Source organism: Rhinopithecus roxellana, chromosome 10 (genome assembly GCF_007565055.1).
Source record: "Rhinopithecus roxellana isolate Shanxi Qingling chromosome 10, ASM756505v1, whole genome shotgun sequence".
Lineage (NCBI taxonomy): Eukaryota > Metazoa > Chordata > Mammalia > Primates > Cercopithecidae > Rhinopithecus > Rhinopithecus roxellana.
In genome coordinates, this window is record NC_044558.1 from 29,865,962 (window position 1) to 29,883,462 (window position 17,501).

Consider the following 17,501-nt stretch of genomic DNA (forward strand, 5'->3'; position numbering starts at 1 on the left):
CTTGCTGAGTCTACTTGTATTTATATTTTGCTCCTAATAGGAAAGTTCTTTATTTTATGAAACCTATCTACCACAAACACTTACTCCTGGTTGGATTTTTGAAAGCATAAGTTGAAGACAAAAACGTTGATGTCAAACTGATGAGTGTAAGTTTCAGCATCGGTGGACTGTTACCTTAGCAACATCGATGCTGCTTTTTTTTTTCTTTTTTAAGTTCACCCTGAACCTACAGCCAGTCATCCAAGGGTTCATGAATAGTTTAACAAAGAAAGGCAGAGCTATTGAGTAATACAGGCTCATTAATTGTGTACTTGCCAGAAGGATCTGTCTTTAAATCATTAATGCAGGCAACATTTCTCTCTAGAGCCATCAATGTGATTCTACTGCCTGAAAAATGTGATAAAGATGGATTTTCTTATTTTTATTTTACTTTTTATTGGGACTTCAGAGACACAGGTATTTTGTATACACTCTTTAAAAGCAAGGGCTAAGCCATTGGCTGTAGATTTCTCAAGACTTGAATAGTTGTTCCTTGTGACAGTGAAGTAGGATAGATAGAAATGCTAACTTAGGCTGTGATAACACAGTATGTTTTATAAGTTTTTATTTTAAAGTTATTTGGTAAAAAGTTATATAACAAATCTGTATTTTACAATAGTATGGAACTTATTGTGATGTTATAAACAGTGCAGAGTTATATAGGGAAGTGTTAATTTTTGTTATAGTGATATATTTATTTTAGCTTTCTTGCTTTCTAGAAAGAATTTTAATGCAACATTTGTTTGTGGTGTTCTAGGTTGATGTTTCCAATGTTGTTCCTGGTACTAGGTACGATACAACCATCTCTTCAATTTTTACAACATACAGCTCACCTGTTAGTAGAACAATGACAACAAATGTAACAAGTGAGTATATGTTTTAAATTACTTTGTAGGTAAAGTATATGGAGTCAGTATAATTCTACTGGATGGAAATACTTATATTGGCAGCATGTACATTAAATTCATGAAAACAGTGTAGAATAATTAAGACAAAATGGAAACTTAAGAAAGTGATCTGCTTAGAAGCTGCATTCTGCTGTTTCTTCAGCTTCCTTTACTTTCAAAGTGCAAAGATAATTACTCTATACTTGTTTGTGAAATAGAGCAGAGAGACTGTTAATGCTAACATTTAAATAATACAGAACCATGAAAATAAACTGGCTACATTTGCTCAGGAAGGATTATTCCGTTTGTAAGACTGTTTCTTGTTTTCTTAGTTTTTCTGTGTAAGCCTTGCATTAAGTGATTTTCTTTTAAAAATGATTTGGCATCAAAAGTATATTTGGCATGTAGTATTTAGTAGCATTCCATTTTTCACATTCTTATAAAATAATGTGTTTGGTATTCCCCATAGTATTCTTTTTTTTTTAAATAGTAACAGAGCTGTCGGGAGTATAAACTTATATTGCTCTTCGGAAATTTCAAATTTTACATTTGTAAATACTGTTATTATGTGTTTTTGTGAAAATGCAATAATTATTTGACCTTTTAACAAAGTGAGTTTTTTAAAAATAGAACCGGGGCCTGCAGTCTTCCTAGCCGGGGAAAGAGTTGGATCTGCTGGGATTCTTCTGTCTTGGAATACACCACCTAACCCAAATGGAAGGATTATATCTTACATTGTCAAATATAAGGAAGTTTGTCCATGGATGCAAACAGTATATACACAAGTCAGAGCAAAGCCAGACAGTCTGGAAGTTCTTCTTACTAATCTTAATCCTGGAACAACATATGAAATTAAGGTAATTATTTTGTATATGACTACTTAGTGTTCAAACATTTCATTCATTTTAAAAGTGTAGTAGGTTTTTCCCACTTTGTCAAGCCTTTACAGCTGAATACAGTCCATGACTGACAAACAATGTTCAGAATCATGGCCTCACACCCACCTGGGATTTTAACAATTGGTAAAATGTTATCGTCTCTTTTCATTTCAATTGTTATACATATTTGTATATTACCTATTTCATTTTTTCTATGAATATTTTTGCATATATTTATATACATGTATGAATATAATACAATACTCTAGAAAATAAAAATTATGTAAAGTTAAAGAAGGAAAAGTTAAATGCAAACAAGAGGCCAGGGTAGTTTGAATGCAGGTATGTAAACCATAGGACGTTATACAGTTATTAAAAATTGACTTACAAATTTTATTCTCCAATTTCCCAGAAACCAAAGTAAAAAGGGCAATAAATCTGTTATACAATTAATGTATGAAAATTGTATAATAGTTGCATAGGGGAGCTCAAGTTTTTGTTTTCTGTTTTTTGTTTGTTTGTTTGTTTGTTTGTTTTTTGATGCTTTAGATTGGAGAGAAAGTCTTCGTTGAAGGATTAATAGCTGCAGGACTGGATTTTGTAAACTTCTTTCCATAACAGCTAAGGGTAAAATAATAAAACCAAACTTAGTAAAAATAATTTTGCCAGGTTTTGAGATATTGTGGTCTAAGAACATGGCCTTGATCTATATATAAAATTTAGAATCCAAAGAAATGTCTGTTTTTTAAAATTGTTTTTGACTCAGGGCGCATGTGCGCAGGTTTGTTACGTGGGTATATTGTGTCATGGTGGGGTTTGGGCTTCTAGTATACCTGTCACTCAAATAGTAAACATTGTACCCAATAGGTAATTTTTCAATCCTCACCCTCTCCTACCCTTTCCATTTTTGAAATCCTGTGTTTACTATTTCCATTGTTATGCCCATGGGTACTCATGGCTCCCACTTGTAAGTGAGAAAGTGCGGTATTTGACTTTCTATTTTTGAGTTATTTCACTTACGATATGTTCTCCAGCTCCATCCATGTTGCTGCAAAGAACATGATTTTAATTTTTTATGCCTGCATAGTATTTCATGGTGTATGTATACCACATTTTTTTTTTACCCAATCAACCATTGATAGATACTTAGGTTGATTCCATGACCTTGCTATTGTGAATAATACTATGATAAACATGAGTGATGGTGTCTTTGTGATACAATGATTTCTTTTCCTCTGGATAGATACATAGTAGTGAGATTGCTGGGTTGAATGCAGTAGATCCATTTTTAGGTCTTTGAGAAATCTCCATACTGTTTCTCATAGAGGTTACATTTCTAGCAACAGTGTATTAGGGTTCCCTTTTCTCTGCATCCAAACTGCCATCTGTTTTTTTGACTTTTTAATAATAGCTATTCTGACTGGTATAAGATGATGTTTCATTGTGGTTTTAATTTACATTTCTTTGATAATTCCTAATGTTGAGCATTTTTTATACACTTATTGGCCACTTGTATGTCTTCTTTTGAGAAATGTCTATGTTTTTTGTCCACTTCTTAATGGAGTTTTTCTCCTTGTTTTATTGCTTACATTCCTTGTAGATTCTGGATATCTGTCCTTTGTTGGAAGCATAATTTGCAAATATTTTCTCCTGTTCTGTAGGTTGTCTGTTTACCCTGTTATTTCCTTTGCTGTGCAGAAACTTTTTAGTTTAATTCAGTCCTATTTAAGTCCATTTTAGTTTTTATTGCATTCACTTTTGATGTCTCAGTCATAAATTATTTGCCTAGTCCAATATCCAGAAGAGTTTTACCTAGTTTTTATTACTAGGATTTTTATAGTTTCAGGTTTTATATTTAAGTCCTTAATCCAGAATGTGTTAATTTTTGTATATGGTGAGAGCTGAGGATCCAGTTTCATTCTTTTGGATATGGCCAGCTAGTTTCCCCAGCACCATTTATTGAGCAGAATATCCTTTCCCCATTGTTTATTTTTGTCAACTTTGTCAAAAATCAGTTGGTTGTAGGTATGTGGCTTTATTTCTGGGGTTTATATTCTCTTGCACTAATGTATATGTGTATTTTTGTGTCAGTACTGTGCTATTTTAGTTACTATAGCTTTGTAGTATAATTTGAAGTCAAGTAATGTGATGCCTCCAGATTTGTTCTTTTTGCTTAGGATTTCTTTCACTATTTGGGCTCTTGTTTGGTTTCATATGAACTTTAGGATTGCTGTTCTAATTCTGTGAAAAATGACGTTGCTAATTTCATAAGAACTGTGTTGAATCTGTAGATTTCTTTGGGCGGTATGATATGGTGATTCTTCCAATCCATGAGCATGGTATGTTTTTCCACTTGTTTGTGTCACCTCTAATTTATTTCATGAATGTTTTGTAGTTCTCCTTGTAAAGATTTTCACCTCCTTTGTAAAATGTATTCCTAGCTATTTTATTTTTTTGTGGCTATTGTAGATGGGATTGAATTATTGATTTCATTCTCAGCCTGAATGTTATTGATGTATAGAAATTCTACTTATTTTTGCACACTGAATTTGTATCCCAAAACTTTATTGAAGTCGTTCATCAAGTCTGGGATTATTATTTTGGAGTAGTCATTAGAGTTTTCTAGATATACAATTATGTCATCAGTGAACAAAGATAGTATGGCTTCCTGTTTTCCAATATGGATGCCTTTTATTTCTTTCTCTTGCTTGATTGTTCTGGCTAGGCCTTCCAGTAGGAGTGTTCAATAGGAGAGGTGAGGGTAAACATCCTACTTTTCTTCCATTTCTTAGGGGGAATGCTTTCAACTTTTCTCCATTCATGTTGACTGTGGGTTTGTCGTATATGGCTCTTATTATTTTGACATATGTTCCTTTGATGCCTACTTTGTTGAGGGTTTTTATCATGAAGGGATATCGAATTTTATCAAACGCTTTTCCTGCATCTGTTGAGATAATCATATGGCTAACAGGGTTGGGAGAAAAATATTGAAGAAAAAATCTTTAAGTTTAATAAAAAGGTAGAATATTTGTACTTACAAAACTTATAAAGGCTAAATTATTTAATTTAAACTTATTTTATTTTCCAAAAAATCAGTAAGCTAAAGCTTTTAAAAACAGATAACTTCGGCCGGGTGCAGTGCCTCATGCGTGTAATCCTAGCACTTTGGGAGGCCAAGGCGGGCCGATCACCTGAGGAGTTCAAGATCAGCCTGGCCAATATGGTGAAATCCCATCTCTACTCAAAATACAAAAAATTAGCCGGGTATGGTGGCGAGTGCCTATAATCCCAGCTATTCGGGAGACTGAGGCAGGAGAATCACTTGAACCCGGGAGGCAGAGTTGCAGTGAGCTGAGATCGTGTCATTGCACTCCAGCCTGGACAACAAGAACAAAATGCCGCCAAACAAAACAAAACGAACAGAAAAACAGATAGCTTTTGTTATCTTTGCACACTATACTTTATAAAGTGTCTTTATAAAGTATCTTTTATACTTTATGAAATAGATAACTTTGGTTAATTATTTAAAAAAACTTTAGCTTAGTGACATTTTTCAAAAATAAATCAAGTTTAAATTAAATAATTTAGCCTTTACAACTGAAATATTTCATTTTTAAATAAAACTTATAGTTAGCTTTTCATTTTTCTTCCAACCTTGTTGTATTTACATGTCTGTTGTTGACATTTTGGATATTGGTTTGAACATTTCTAAAGAGCCACTTTTGCTAAGAATCATGAACTCAATGTAGTTACTTTCAACAAATATTTGTTGAACATTTACTATCTCTTGCATTTATAAAAAATGTTTAGTCCTTCACATAGTTGAGGTTTTTGTTTTGTTTTGTTTTGTTTGTTTGTTTGTTTTTGAGACGGAGTCTCGCTCTGTCGCCCAGGCTGCAGTGCAGTGGTGTATCTCGGCTCACTGCAAGCTCCGCCTCCCGGGTTCATGCCATTCTCCTGCCTCAGCCTCCTGAGTGACTGGGATTACAGGCGCCCGCTACCTCTCCTGGCTAATTTTTTTTGTATTTTTTTTAGTAGTGACGAGGTTTCACCGTGTTAGCCAGAATGGTCTGGATCTCCTGACCTTGTGATCCGCCCACCTCTGTCTCCCAAAGTGTTGGGATTACAGGCGTGAGCCACCAGGCCCAGCCGTCCTTTACACAGTTAATATGCGAAATTTAACATCGTCTTACTTGAATGCTACAGAAAGATGAGCTTATAAAAAGCAGTGCTAAATTAGACCACAGGAAAATGCTTCCAGTTAAGGGATATGTATGACATTTCCAAAGGATAATAAAGAGTAAAGATATCTTCTAAATCCTCCCTCAATATAACATCAATATCTTCTTTGAGCCTTGAAAATAATTAAATATAGAGAAGGAAATATATAAAACCTGTGTAAATATGTGATTTGATATAAATGAGACGCTCTTCCTAGAGGATAAGAAATATTGGGAGAAATTTTGCCAGGAAGTTTTTTCTTACTGGAAGTATGCCTATTTGCTGAATTAAAGAACACGATCAGAACTGGAAAGCAAATACTAATAGTATGATTCCCACAGTGAGAAAAGAAAAAAAATAAAGTTCTTACCTATGTAGAAGTCAAAATAAAAGATTTGTGATGACTATTTTATGAAGAAAACATAGTTTAAAGAATAGGCAACCTTTTTCTAATCTGAGTATTATATAATATAGGTATTTTCTGTCAACATACACACGTTCAGATTAATTAACATGTTAATTAACATGTCAATATATGCTATTGGGGATAATTAAAAATTTTTAATGTGCTATAAGAAACTATTGCTCATAGGAAGGTGATTTAGTCAGCCTAGTTCTGCTTAGATCTATTTTTATGGAGTTTGAATTTTTATTCCTTTGAATTCTCTTATTTAAGATCTATTGGGAAGCCCTTACTCTCCGTTTCATCTCACACTTTATACATCATTCTTGTGACCTTTACTCTGTTCAAATAAATGTTAGCCATTGCAGAATTCCAAAGGGTATTTGGCATGGTAAATTTGATGTCTTTAGTATAAGTAATGTTATGGAAAAAATCCTGTTAAGTATTTTACATGTGCTAGTTCATTTAGTCCTCAGCACAATCCTACAACATAGATACATTGTTATTCCCATTTTAAAGACAAGAAAAATGTTACTTACAACGTTAGGTAAATTACTCAAAGCTACTATCTGGGAATTGGTAGAACTACAGTTAAAACAAGGTTATGATTCCAGTCATGGCATTTGCAAAAGCTTGAGTCTTATTCTCGTTAATGACATTTTCTCTTTCTATTCTTATCTGTTGGAAGAGATTATTTAAATCAACTTTTTTATCTTTAAAATTCTAGAATTCTTAAATTATTAATTAAACCTACTTATTTTTAAAACAGTTTTTTGAGTGTTTATTTGCCTGATTAGATTGTGAACTCTAAATTAAGGTACCATGTACATGGTCTCTTGCATTTGTTACAGAAATAATTGTAGTGTATTTTATGTAGTGGATATAGTAGAGAAATACTGAGCTTTCAAAATAAACCCAACAGCTGCTGGATTCTTGCTCTACCATTTATTCCTGTGTAACCTTGGGCAAGGTATTTGACCTCTCTCAGCCAGTTTTCTCATCTATAAAATTTTGACAGTAATACTTTATATGTTGATTATATAGATATCTTCATCTTTACCTTCTTCCTTGAGAGTATTAAAAAAGTATATTTGGCATTTATCTTACGGATAAGTCAATTTTTTTTTTTTAATTTTAGATTCTGTTTTTTCAGGGAGTAAAATGTTTGAACACAATCCTTTTGGTCTGTTCTAGGTTGCTGCTGAAAACAGTGCTGGCATTGGAGTGTTTAGTGATCCATTTCTCTTCCAAACTGCAGAAAGTGGTAATTTTCCTGTCATTTATTTTAAATTGATTTAGTCATGAGTTTGTAATTTAAAATAATAAAGAATATAAATAAAAGCTGACAGTAAAATACATACAATTCTCAGTAGCATGGCCACTCAGTTTTAGAGTTCTTTCAGATAGCTAATTTATTCATTAAAATATATATTATTCTTTCTGATTATACGAGTAGTAATTGTTATCTTACAAAACTTTGAAAAAACAAGAATAAAAAATGAAAATTATCCACAGACTTATCATGTAAAAAACTCTTTTATCATTTTGATGCATTTCTGGCTTGTCTATTCCCCCCATTAAGATATATTATATGACTATACATTAATGAAAAGTTTGTGCTATGTATGCAAGTTTATATTCTGACTTTTCTTTTTAACATTAAGTCATAAGCAGGTTATAAGACTTTTGGAAACGTGGATTTTAATAGTCATTATATTATTCTGTAACATGCAGCCATTACCAAACCAATTTAAGATACCTCCATTCTTTGGGAGGCTGAGGTGGGCAGCTCACGAGGTCAGAAGATCAAGATCATCCTGGCTAACATGGTGAAACCCCGTCTCTACTAAAAATACAAAAATTAGCTGGGCGTGGTGGTGTGCACTTGTAGTACCAGCTACTCGAGAGTCTGAGGCAGGAGAATGGCGTGAACCCGGGGGCGGAGCTTGCAGTGAGCCAAGATCGCGCCACAGCGCCACTGCACTCCAGCCTGGGCCATGCAGTAAGACTCCCCCCTCGCCTCCCCACCACACACACAAAAAATTCCTCCATTCTTCCAGGGGCATAGAGGAAAAATCTTGATGTCACCTGTGGCTCTTTTCTCTCGCAGTACACATATAATCTATCAGTAAATCTTACCAGCACAATCATCAAAGTGTATTCTGACTCTCACCCTCATTGTTAACATCCTGTCCAACATTATTCCCAATAATTGCTGCATAGTATTTTATTTTTATTAGAATGCAACTGTTCTAAAGTCCCTTAATTCCTAACTTATATGAATATAGACCTCCTTCCAAAGATCTAACTTTCCTATGTAATTCATGTGGCTATTATTTATAAATTATATTCTAGCATTCTTTTGTACAATGTAAATCCAAACTTTAGTTATTTGGCATCTTAATACTGGGCATCTTTATTATCACTTTTTTTTAAAATCTCAGACATTTTGTTTCATTTTGATTTCTTTCAAAAGTGACTTGTCGTGTTTGTTTTATATTCTGAAGGATCTTGGTTTTTTACTCTATCAGTTTTACATACTTTACCATGAGGTTAATGGAAATAATTTCTCCTAATTCTAGCTTCATATTGGCTTCATGCCAACTCAAATAGAACTTAGATTATTATTGTTATTACTCTATTTAATTAATAATTGATAGAAAAGCATAATGAAATTATGAAGAAACCTGATTTTGAAAATTTAAAATACAATAATCACAACCAATTGGAGGGTATCCACTTGATATTAGGCACTAGACATTTATAAACATTCCAGAAATGTGCTTTTTGGTGAAAATGGTTAGATAATTGATTCAGTTTGCTACTTTTTTCATATCCACTGAAACTACGTTATTCCAAAATAGTTAAAGAAATAAGAAATTTATCCCAACTCATTTGCATGTTCATAACTATTGATTGAATTTTTTTCATATTTATTTGAAACATTTCGTCAATGCATGTATTAGCCCAGTTATCCTAAAGTAAAGTTGATTTGCCCCAACTCCAGTTTTTTTATTTTAGGCAAAGTTCAGTTAAATATATTTATAAAAATCTTACACAAATAGATTTTATTCAATGTATTACATATTTAATTTCATGTACCATGAAATTATATAAATGTAATTGTAAGTTTTATAACAAGGTATTTTCCTTCCCAACCTTTCTCTTCCCCAGCTCCGGGAAAAGTGGTGAATCTCACAGTTGAGGCCTACAACTCTTCAGCAGTTAACCTGATTTGGTATTTACCTCGGCAACCAAATGGCAAAATTACCAGCTTCAAGATTAGTGTCAAGCATGCCAGAAGTGGGATAGTAGTGAAAGATGTCTCAATCAGAGTAGAGGACATTTTGACTGGGAAATTGCCAGAATGCAATGTAAGTACCACAGAACACTTTCTATGTCTCGAAAAATCTTAGATAAGCTTATATTTTCACATTTCTAGCATCTAGATACTACATTTTTACCAAAGTTTTACTAGTTATTTGATTAGTTATGGTATCATGTTATACACAAAGTTTTATTAGTTATTTGATTACTTAGAGTATCATGTTACACAATTGGCCTTATTCAGGCAGAATACAGGAATGGTTTGAGAACTCAAGAGTGAGAGATTAAAATCATTTAGGGAATTGTGCAAAGACTTCATGAAAGGAGTAACATTTGTGATACACCATGGAGCAAGGACAGATAGAGATTGTGTGATGGTGGCATTCCAGGTGGAGGATACTTTATAAAGCCCTGAAGTGGAAAAGTATAAGATACAATTGGAGAAAATATTTTACTTCCATGTGACAGGAGGGAAGAGTACATGTAGCATAATAGTCATGGTTAAATTTGCAGAGGTAGATTGTCATTGTTGCGCATATCTTGGGCAAATAATTTGTTGTTACTCTGGTCATTGATGATAAACCTCATAATAGTAATGCTTTATTATAGAATAAGAATCATAATTTTTAATTATAAGATAAGCATAATAATGCTTTTCCTAAAATCATTTTGGTAATCTTTGTGTTATTATTAATGGAAACACAAACAGTTATTTTTGTTGTAAATACTTTAAAAAGTCTAAAAATCTTCTTTTTCAAATTACAATATATTTCTAATACATGCACACACCTAACGTGAGCTAGTGGCATACTAGTACTTTTTGGGACTTATGAGAAAAAAAGATCATTAACAGTAAGAAAGTGGCATTTGAACATACACAAGAGTAAAATTATTTCAGCTCTTTGGCTCTTACACTGTTGACATGAAGCTTAAAAATTCTTACAAATGATTTTGCTGTAGTTTTACCTTTATTTTAAGCCACTTGAAATTCTATTCATAAAGGTTAAGGTATAAGCAATACAATAAATATGTTCTCTTCTAAAACTGCAGACATAAGTGGGTACAATTAAAATCTAGCAAATTTGTCCATAACTTGCATGTTGTGTGTGTATGTATAGCATAAAAGAAAAAGAAATGAATTACATGTTCTTATTCTCATGTTCACCAAGAGATACAGCGTTATTTCTCTATTGATATTGTTTTATTTACTAGGAGAATAGTGAATCTTTTTTATGGAGTACAGCCAGCCCTTCTCTAACCTTTGGTAGAGTTACACCTCCATCGCGTACCACATATTCATCAAGCACGTTGACACAGAATAAGATCAGCTCTGTGTGGAAAGAGCCTATCAGTTTTGTAGTGACACACTTGAGACCTTATACAACATATCTTTTTGAAGTTTCGGCTGTTACAACTGAAGCAGGTTATATTGATAGTACGATTGTCAGAACACCAGAATCAGGTATGGTTCACTTTTTGTAGATAAAAAGATTTAAATGATTTAGAGAATAATGTTTTATTTATATACATATTTCTTTTTAATTTTTAGCTTTCAGTAACTTTTTCCCTTAATAATATACCACAGGCATCCCATCAGGGGTTTCTTCGAATTTCTATACTCTTTTATATTATAGCACAAAATAAGTATTTAAAAGGAGAAAGAAGATTTACAAGTAACAATTCTTGAGCTGCTGACCCTGATCCTCATATAAGCTTTTGTCATTTTATAATCTCAGCATTTTTTTGTAATCACCTTTGCCATTCTAAATGATTTATAATCATCTACACCTTCTCTCATTGTTATTGCCATTACGAAAAGCGAAAATACCTGCACTAGCAGAATGAGCATGTGATTAACATTTTGGTATCAGATACAAGCAGTAGCTAAAATATATACACACTTAAATCTCATTTGCACTTCAGTTTCCTCATCTGAAAAATAGAGACAGTAATAGTACCTTCCTTAGGGTGCCAGTGTTAAAATTAAATGAGAATAATTAGATATTATTATTACTACTAAATTTTATGAGAACGTATTTTTGGTATGGTATTCATACATTTAATTATGGTACTATATCAGTATTCATGTAAATATATGTATTTATATATTTCATATATTTATAAAATTTCATGGATATTAATATAGTCCCATAATACATGAGGTATTTATTATATGCATAATATATAGCTGACATATTAGATATATCATAATGTAGTATCAGGCATTAGGTTGTAATTGCCAATTTCTGAGGTTATTGAAAATTATTGGTAGAGTAATTTCACTAAAGCATTTTTTTCTAATAACATAGCTGTTGGCTTCTATTATTTTTCATTTCATATAAGTTTGATTTTTTTTGTTGATTTAAATAACGATCTTTGAATTATACCATTTTCTTCTTTCATGCTCCTTACTTTTTATACAATAAAAAATGATTTCATAAGGGTCATACAAGGTGAAATTTGGTAGATAATAATTTTGTTTTGAAAAATATTTGGAATTGTTTTATTTCAATTAAAAGACAGAATAAACATCTATGAAAAATAGAGTAATTTAAAATGTCATTTTTATTTTCATATGTTACCAATGTTACATTTGAAGACTCCAACTGTAGGGTATAAATTTCTTCTTAGAACAAATACAAATATTGATAGAAAAAGTAAAAATTATTGCTACTAATTTTTGAGGCTTATTTTCTTGAAACTTCTACCTGTTTTAATAAGAGAGAAAATGTTTATCAAGCCAGATATCCAGACTTTGTGGAACACAATATATATATGCAGGTATAAATGTTTCAAGATAATGTAACACTGACAATAAATATATTACAATGAATATTAGAATGAAACTGGCACAGTGCAATAATATACAGTATTAAATAAAGTAGTAATTGTTTTTTTATTATTTTTTTTATTATACTTTAAGTTCTAGGGTACATGTGCATAACGTGTAGGTTTGTTACATATGTATACTTGTGCCATGTTGGAGTGCTGCACCCATCAACTCATCAGCACCCCTCAATTCATCATTTATATCAGGTATAACTCCCACTGCAATCCCTCCCTACTCCCCCCTCCCCATGATAGGCCCCGGTGTGTGATGTTCCCCTTCCCGAGTCCAAGTGATCTCATTGTTCAGTTCCCACCTATGAGTGAGAACATGCGGTGTTTGGTTTTCTGTTCTTGCGATAGTTTGCTGAGAATGATGGTTTCCAGCTGCATCCATGTCCCTACAAAGGACGCAAACTCATCCTTTTTTATGGCTGCATAATATCCCATGGTGTATATGTGCCACATTTTCTTAATCCAGTCTGTCACAGATGGACATTTGGGTTGATTCCAAGTCTTTGCTATTGTGAATAGTGCCGCAATAAACATATGTGTGCATGTGTCTTTATAGCAGCATGATTTATAATCCTTTGGGTATATACCCAGTAGTGGGATGGCTGGGTCATATGGTACCTCTAGTTCTAGATCCTTGAGGAATGACCATACTGTTTTCCATAATGGTTGAACTAGTTTACAATCCCACCAACAGTCTAAAAGTGTTCCTATTTCTCCACATCCTCTCCAGCACCTGTTGTTGCCTGACTTTTTAATGATTGCCATTCTAACTGGTGTGAGATGGTATCTCATTGTGGTTTTGATTTGCATTTCTCTGATGGCCAGTGATGATGAGCATTTTTTCATGTGTCTGTTGGCTGTATGAATGTCTTCTTTTGAGAAATGTCTGTTCATATCCTTTGCCCACTTTTTGATGGGGTTGTTTGTTTTTTTCTTGTATATTTGTTTGAGTTCTTTGTAGATTCTGGATATTAGCCCTTTGTCAGATGAGTAGATTGCAAGAATTTTCTCCCATTCTGTAGGTTGCCTGTTCACTCTGATGGTAGTTTCTTTTGCTGTGCAGAAGCTCTTTAGTTTAATCAGATCCCATTTGTCAATTTTGGCTTTTGCTGCCGTTGCTTTTGGTGTTTTAGACATGAAGTCCTTGCCCATGCCTATGTCCTGAATGGTACTACCTAGGTTTTCTTCTAGGGTTTTTATGGTATTAGGTCTAACATTTAAGTCTCTAATCCATCTTGAATTAATTTTCGTATAAGGAGTAAGGAAAGGATCCAGTTTCAGCTTTCTACTTATGGCTAGCCAATTTTCCCAGCACCATTTTTTAAATAGGGAGTCCTTTCCCCATTCCTTGTTTCTCTCAGGTTTGTCAAAGATCAGATGGCTGTAGATGTATGGTATTATTTCTGAGGACTCTGTTCTGTTCCATTGGTCTATATCTCTGTTTTGGTACCAGTACCATGCTGTTTTGGTTACTGTGGCCTTGTAGTATAGTTTGAATTCAGGTAGCGTGACGGCTCCAGCTTTGTTCTTTTGACTTAGAATTGTCTTGGCAATGCGGGCTCTTTTTTGGTTCCATATGAACTTTAAAGCCGTTTTTTCCAATTCTGTGAAGAAACTCATTGGTAGCTTGATGGGGATGGCATTGAATCTATAAATAACCTTGGGCAGTATGGCCATTTTCACGATATTGATTCTTCCTATCCATGAGCATGGTATGTTCTTCCATTTGTTAGTGTCCTCTTTGATTTCACTGAGCAGTGGTTTGTAGTTCTACTTGAAGAGGTCCTTAACATCCCTTGTAAGTTGGATTCCTAGGCATTTTATTCTCTTTGAAGCAATTGTGAATGGAAGTTCATTCATGATTTGGCTCTCTGTTTGTCTGTTACTGGTGTATACGAATGCTTGTGATTTTTGCACATTAATTTTTATCCTGAGACTTTGCTGAAGTTGCTTATCAGCTTAAGAAGATTTTGGGCTGAGACAATGGGGTTTTCTAAATATACAATCATGTCATCTGCAAACAGGGACAATTCGACTTCTTCTTTTCCTAACTGAATACACTTTATTTCTTTCTCTTGCCTGATTGCCCTAGCCAGAACTTCCAAGACTATGTTGAATATGAGTGGTGAGAGAGGGCATCCCTGTCTTGTGCCAGTTTTCAAAGGGAATTTTTCCAGTTTTTGCCCATTCAGTATGATATTGGCTGTGGGTTTGTCATAAATAGCTCTTATTATTTTGAGGTACGTTCCATCAATACCGAATTTATTGAGTGTTTTTAGCATGAAGGGCTGTTGAATTTTGTCAAAAGCCTTTTCTGCATCTATTGAGATAATCATGTGGTTCTTGTCTTTGGTTCTGTTTATATGCTGGATTACGTTTATTGATTTGCGAATGTTGAACCAGCCTTGCATCCCAGGGATGAAGCCCACTTGATCATGGTGGATGAGCTTTTTGATGTGCTGCTGAATCCGGTTTGCCAGTATTTTATTGAGGATTTTTACATCGATGTTCATCAGGGATATTGGTCTAAAATTTTCTTTTTTTGTTGTGTCTCTGCCAGGCTTTGGTATCAGGATGATGTTGGCCTCATAAAATGAGTTAGGGAGGATTCCCTCTTTTTCAATTGATTGGAATAGTTTCAGAAGGAATGGTACCAGCTCCTCCTTGTACCTCTGGTAGAATTCAGCTGTGAATCCATCTGGTCCTGGACTTTTTTTGGTTGGTAGGCTATTAATTATTGCCTCAATTTCAGAGCCTGTTATTGGTCTATTCAGGGATTCAGCTTCTTCCTGGTTTAGCCTTGGGAGAGTGTAAGTGTCCAGGAAATTATCCATTTCTTCTAGATTTTCAAGTTGATTTGCATAGAAGTATTTATAGTATTCTCTGATGGTAGTTTGTATTTCTGTGGGGTCCGTGGTGATATTCCCTTTATCATTTTTTATTGCGTCTATTTGATTCTTCTCTCTTTTCTTCTTTAGTAGTCTTGCTAGCGGTCTGTCAATTTTGTTGATTTTTTCAAAAAACCAACTCCTGGATTCATGGATTTTTTGGAGGGTTTTTTGTGTCTCTATCTCCTTCAGTTCTGCTCTGATCTTAGTTATTTCTTGCCTTCTGCTAGCTTTTGAATGTGTTTGCTCTTGCTTCTCCAGTTCTTTTAATTGTGATGTTAGAGTGTCAATTTTAGATCTTTCCAGCTTTCTCTTGTGAGCATTTAGTGCTATAAATTTCCCTCTATACACTGCTTTAAATGTGTCCCAGAGATTCTGGTATGTTGTATCTTTGTTCTCTTTGGTTTCAAAGAACATCTTTATTTCTGCCTTCATTTCGTTATGTACCCAGTAGTCATTCAGGAGCAGGTTGTTCAGTTTCCATGTAGTTGAGCGGTTTTGATTGAGTTTCTTAGTCCTGAGTTCTAGTTTGATTGCACTGTGGTCTGAGAGACAGTTTTTTATAATTTCTGTTCTTTTACATTTGCTAAGGAGTGCTTTACTTCCAATTATGTGGTCAATTTTGGAATAAGTGCGATGTGGTGCTGAGAAGAATGTATATTCTGTTGATTTGGAGTGGAGAGTTCTATAGATGTCTATTAGGTCCGCTTGGTGCAGAGATGAGTTCAATTCCTGGATATCCTTGTTAACTTTCTGTCTCGTTGATCTGTCTAATGTTGACAGTGGAGTGTTGAAGTCTCCCATTATTATTGTATGGGAGTCTAAGTCTCTTTGTAAGTCTCTAAGGACTTGCTTTATGAATCTGGGTGCTCCTGTATTGGATGCATATATATTTAGGATAGTTAGCTCTTCCTGTTGAATTGATCCCTTTACCATTATGTAATGGCCTTCTTTGTCTCTTTTGATCTTTGATGGTTTGAAGTCTGTTTTATCAGAGACAAGGATTGCAATCCCTGCTTTTTTTTGTTCTCCATTTGCTTGGTAGATCTTCCTCCATCCCTTTATTTTGAGCCTATGTATGTCTCTGCATGTGAGATGGGTCTCCTGAATACAGCAGACTGATGGGTCTTGACTCTTTATCCAGTTTCCCAGTCTGTGTCTTTTAATTGGAGCATTTAGTCCATTAACATTTAAGGTTAATATTGTTATGTGTGAACTTATCCTGCCATTATGATATTAACTGGTTATTTTGCTCGTTAGTTGATGCAGTTTCTTCCTAGCCTCGATGGTCTTTACATTTTGGCATGTTTTTGCAATGGCTGGTACCGGTTGTTCCTTTCCATGTTTAGGGCTTCCTTCAGGGTCTCTTGTAAGGCAGGCTGGTGGTGACAAAATCTCTAAGCATTTGCTTATCTGTAAAGGATTTTATTTCTCCTTCACTTATGAAACTTAGTTTGGCTGGATATGAAATTCTGGGGTTAAAATTCTTTTCTTTAAGAATGTTGAATATTGGCCCCCACTCTCTTCTGGCTTGTAGGGTTTCTGCCGAGAGATCTGCTGTTAGTCTGATGGGCTTCCCTTTGTGGGTAACCCGACCTTTCTCTCTGGCTGCCCTTAAGATTTTTTCCTTCATTTCAACTTTGGTGAATCTGGCAATTATGTGTCTTGGAGTTGCTCTTCTGGAGGAGTATCTTTGTGGTGTTCTCTGTATTTCCTGAATTTGAATGTTGGCCTGCCCTACTAGGTTGGGGAAGTTCTCCTGGATGATATCCTGAAAAGTGTTTTCCAAGTTGGTTCCATTTTCCCCCTCACTTTCAGGCACCCCAATCAGACGTAGATTTGGTCTTTTTACATAATCCCATACTTCTTGCAGGCTTTGTTCATTTCTTTTTCTTCTTTTTTTTTTTGGTTTCTCTTCTCGCTTCATTTCATTCATTTGATCCTCAATCGGTGATACTCTTTCTTCCAGTTGATCAAGTCGGTTACTGAAGCTTGTGGATTTGTCACGTATTTCTCG

General features: G+C 34.1%; 1 protein-coding gene across 1 annotated transcript in view; it reads left to right on the forward strand.

The window, feature by feature from the left end:
• Positions 1-294: 294 nt before the first annotated feature.
• Positions 295-17,501, forward strand: part of PTPRQ (protein tyrosine phosphatase receptor type Q) — a 220,149-nt gene continuing 202,942 nt past the window's right edge. The window contains exons 1-6 of the mRNA XM_010383675.2: positions 295-456; positions 797-905; positions 1,557-1,783; positions 7,623-7,692; positions 9,603-9,802; positions 10,968-11,217. Of these exons, the coding sequence (XP_010381977.1) occupies positions 406-456; positions 797-905; positions 1,557-1,783; positions 7,623-7,692; positions 9,603-9,802; positions 10,968-11,217 (907 nt within the window). The 5' untranslated portion in view covers positions 295-405. The remainder of the gene's footprint in view (positions 457-796; positions 906-1,556; positions 1,784-7,622; positions 7,693-9,602; positions 9,803-10,967; positions 11,218-17,501) is intronic.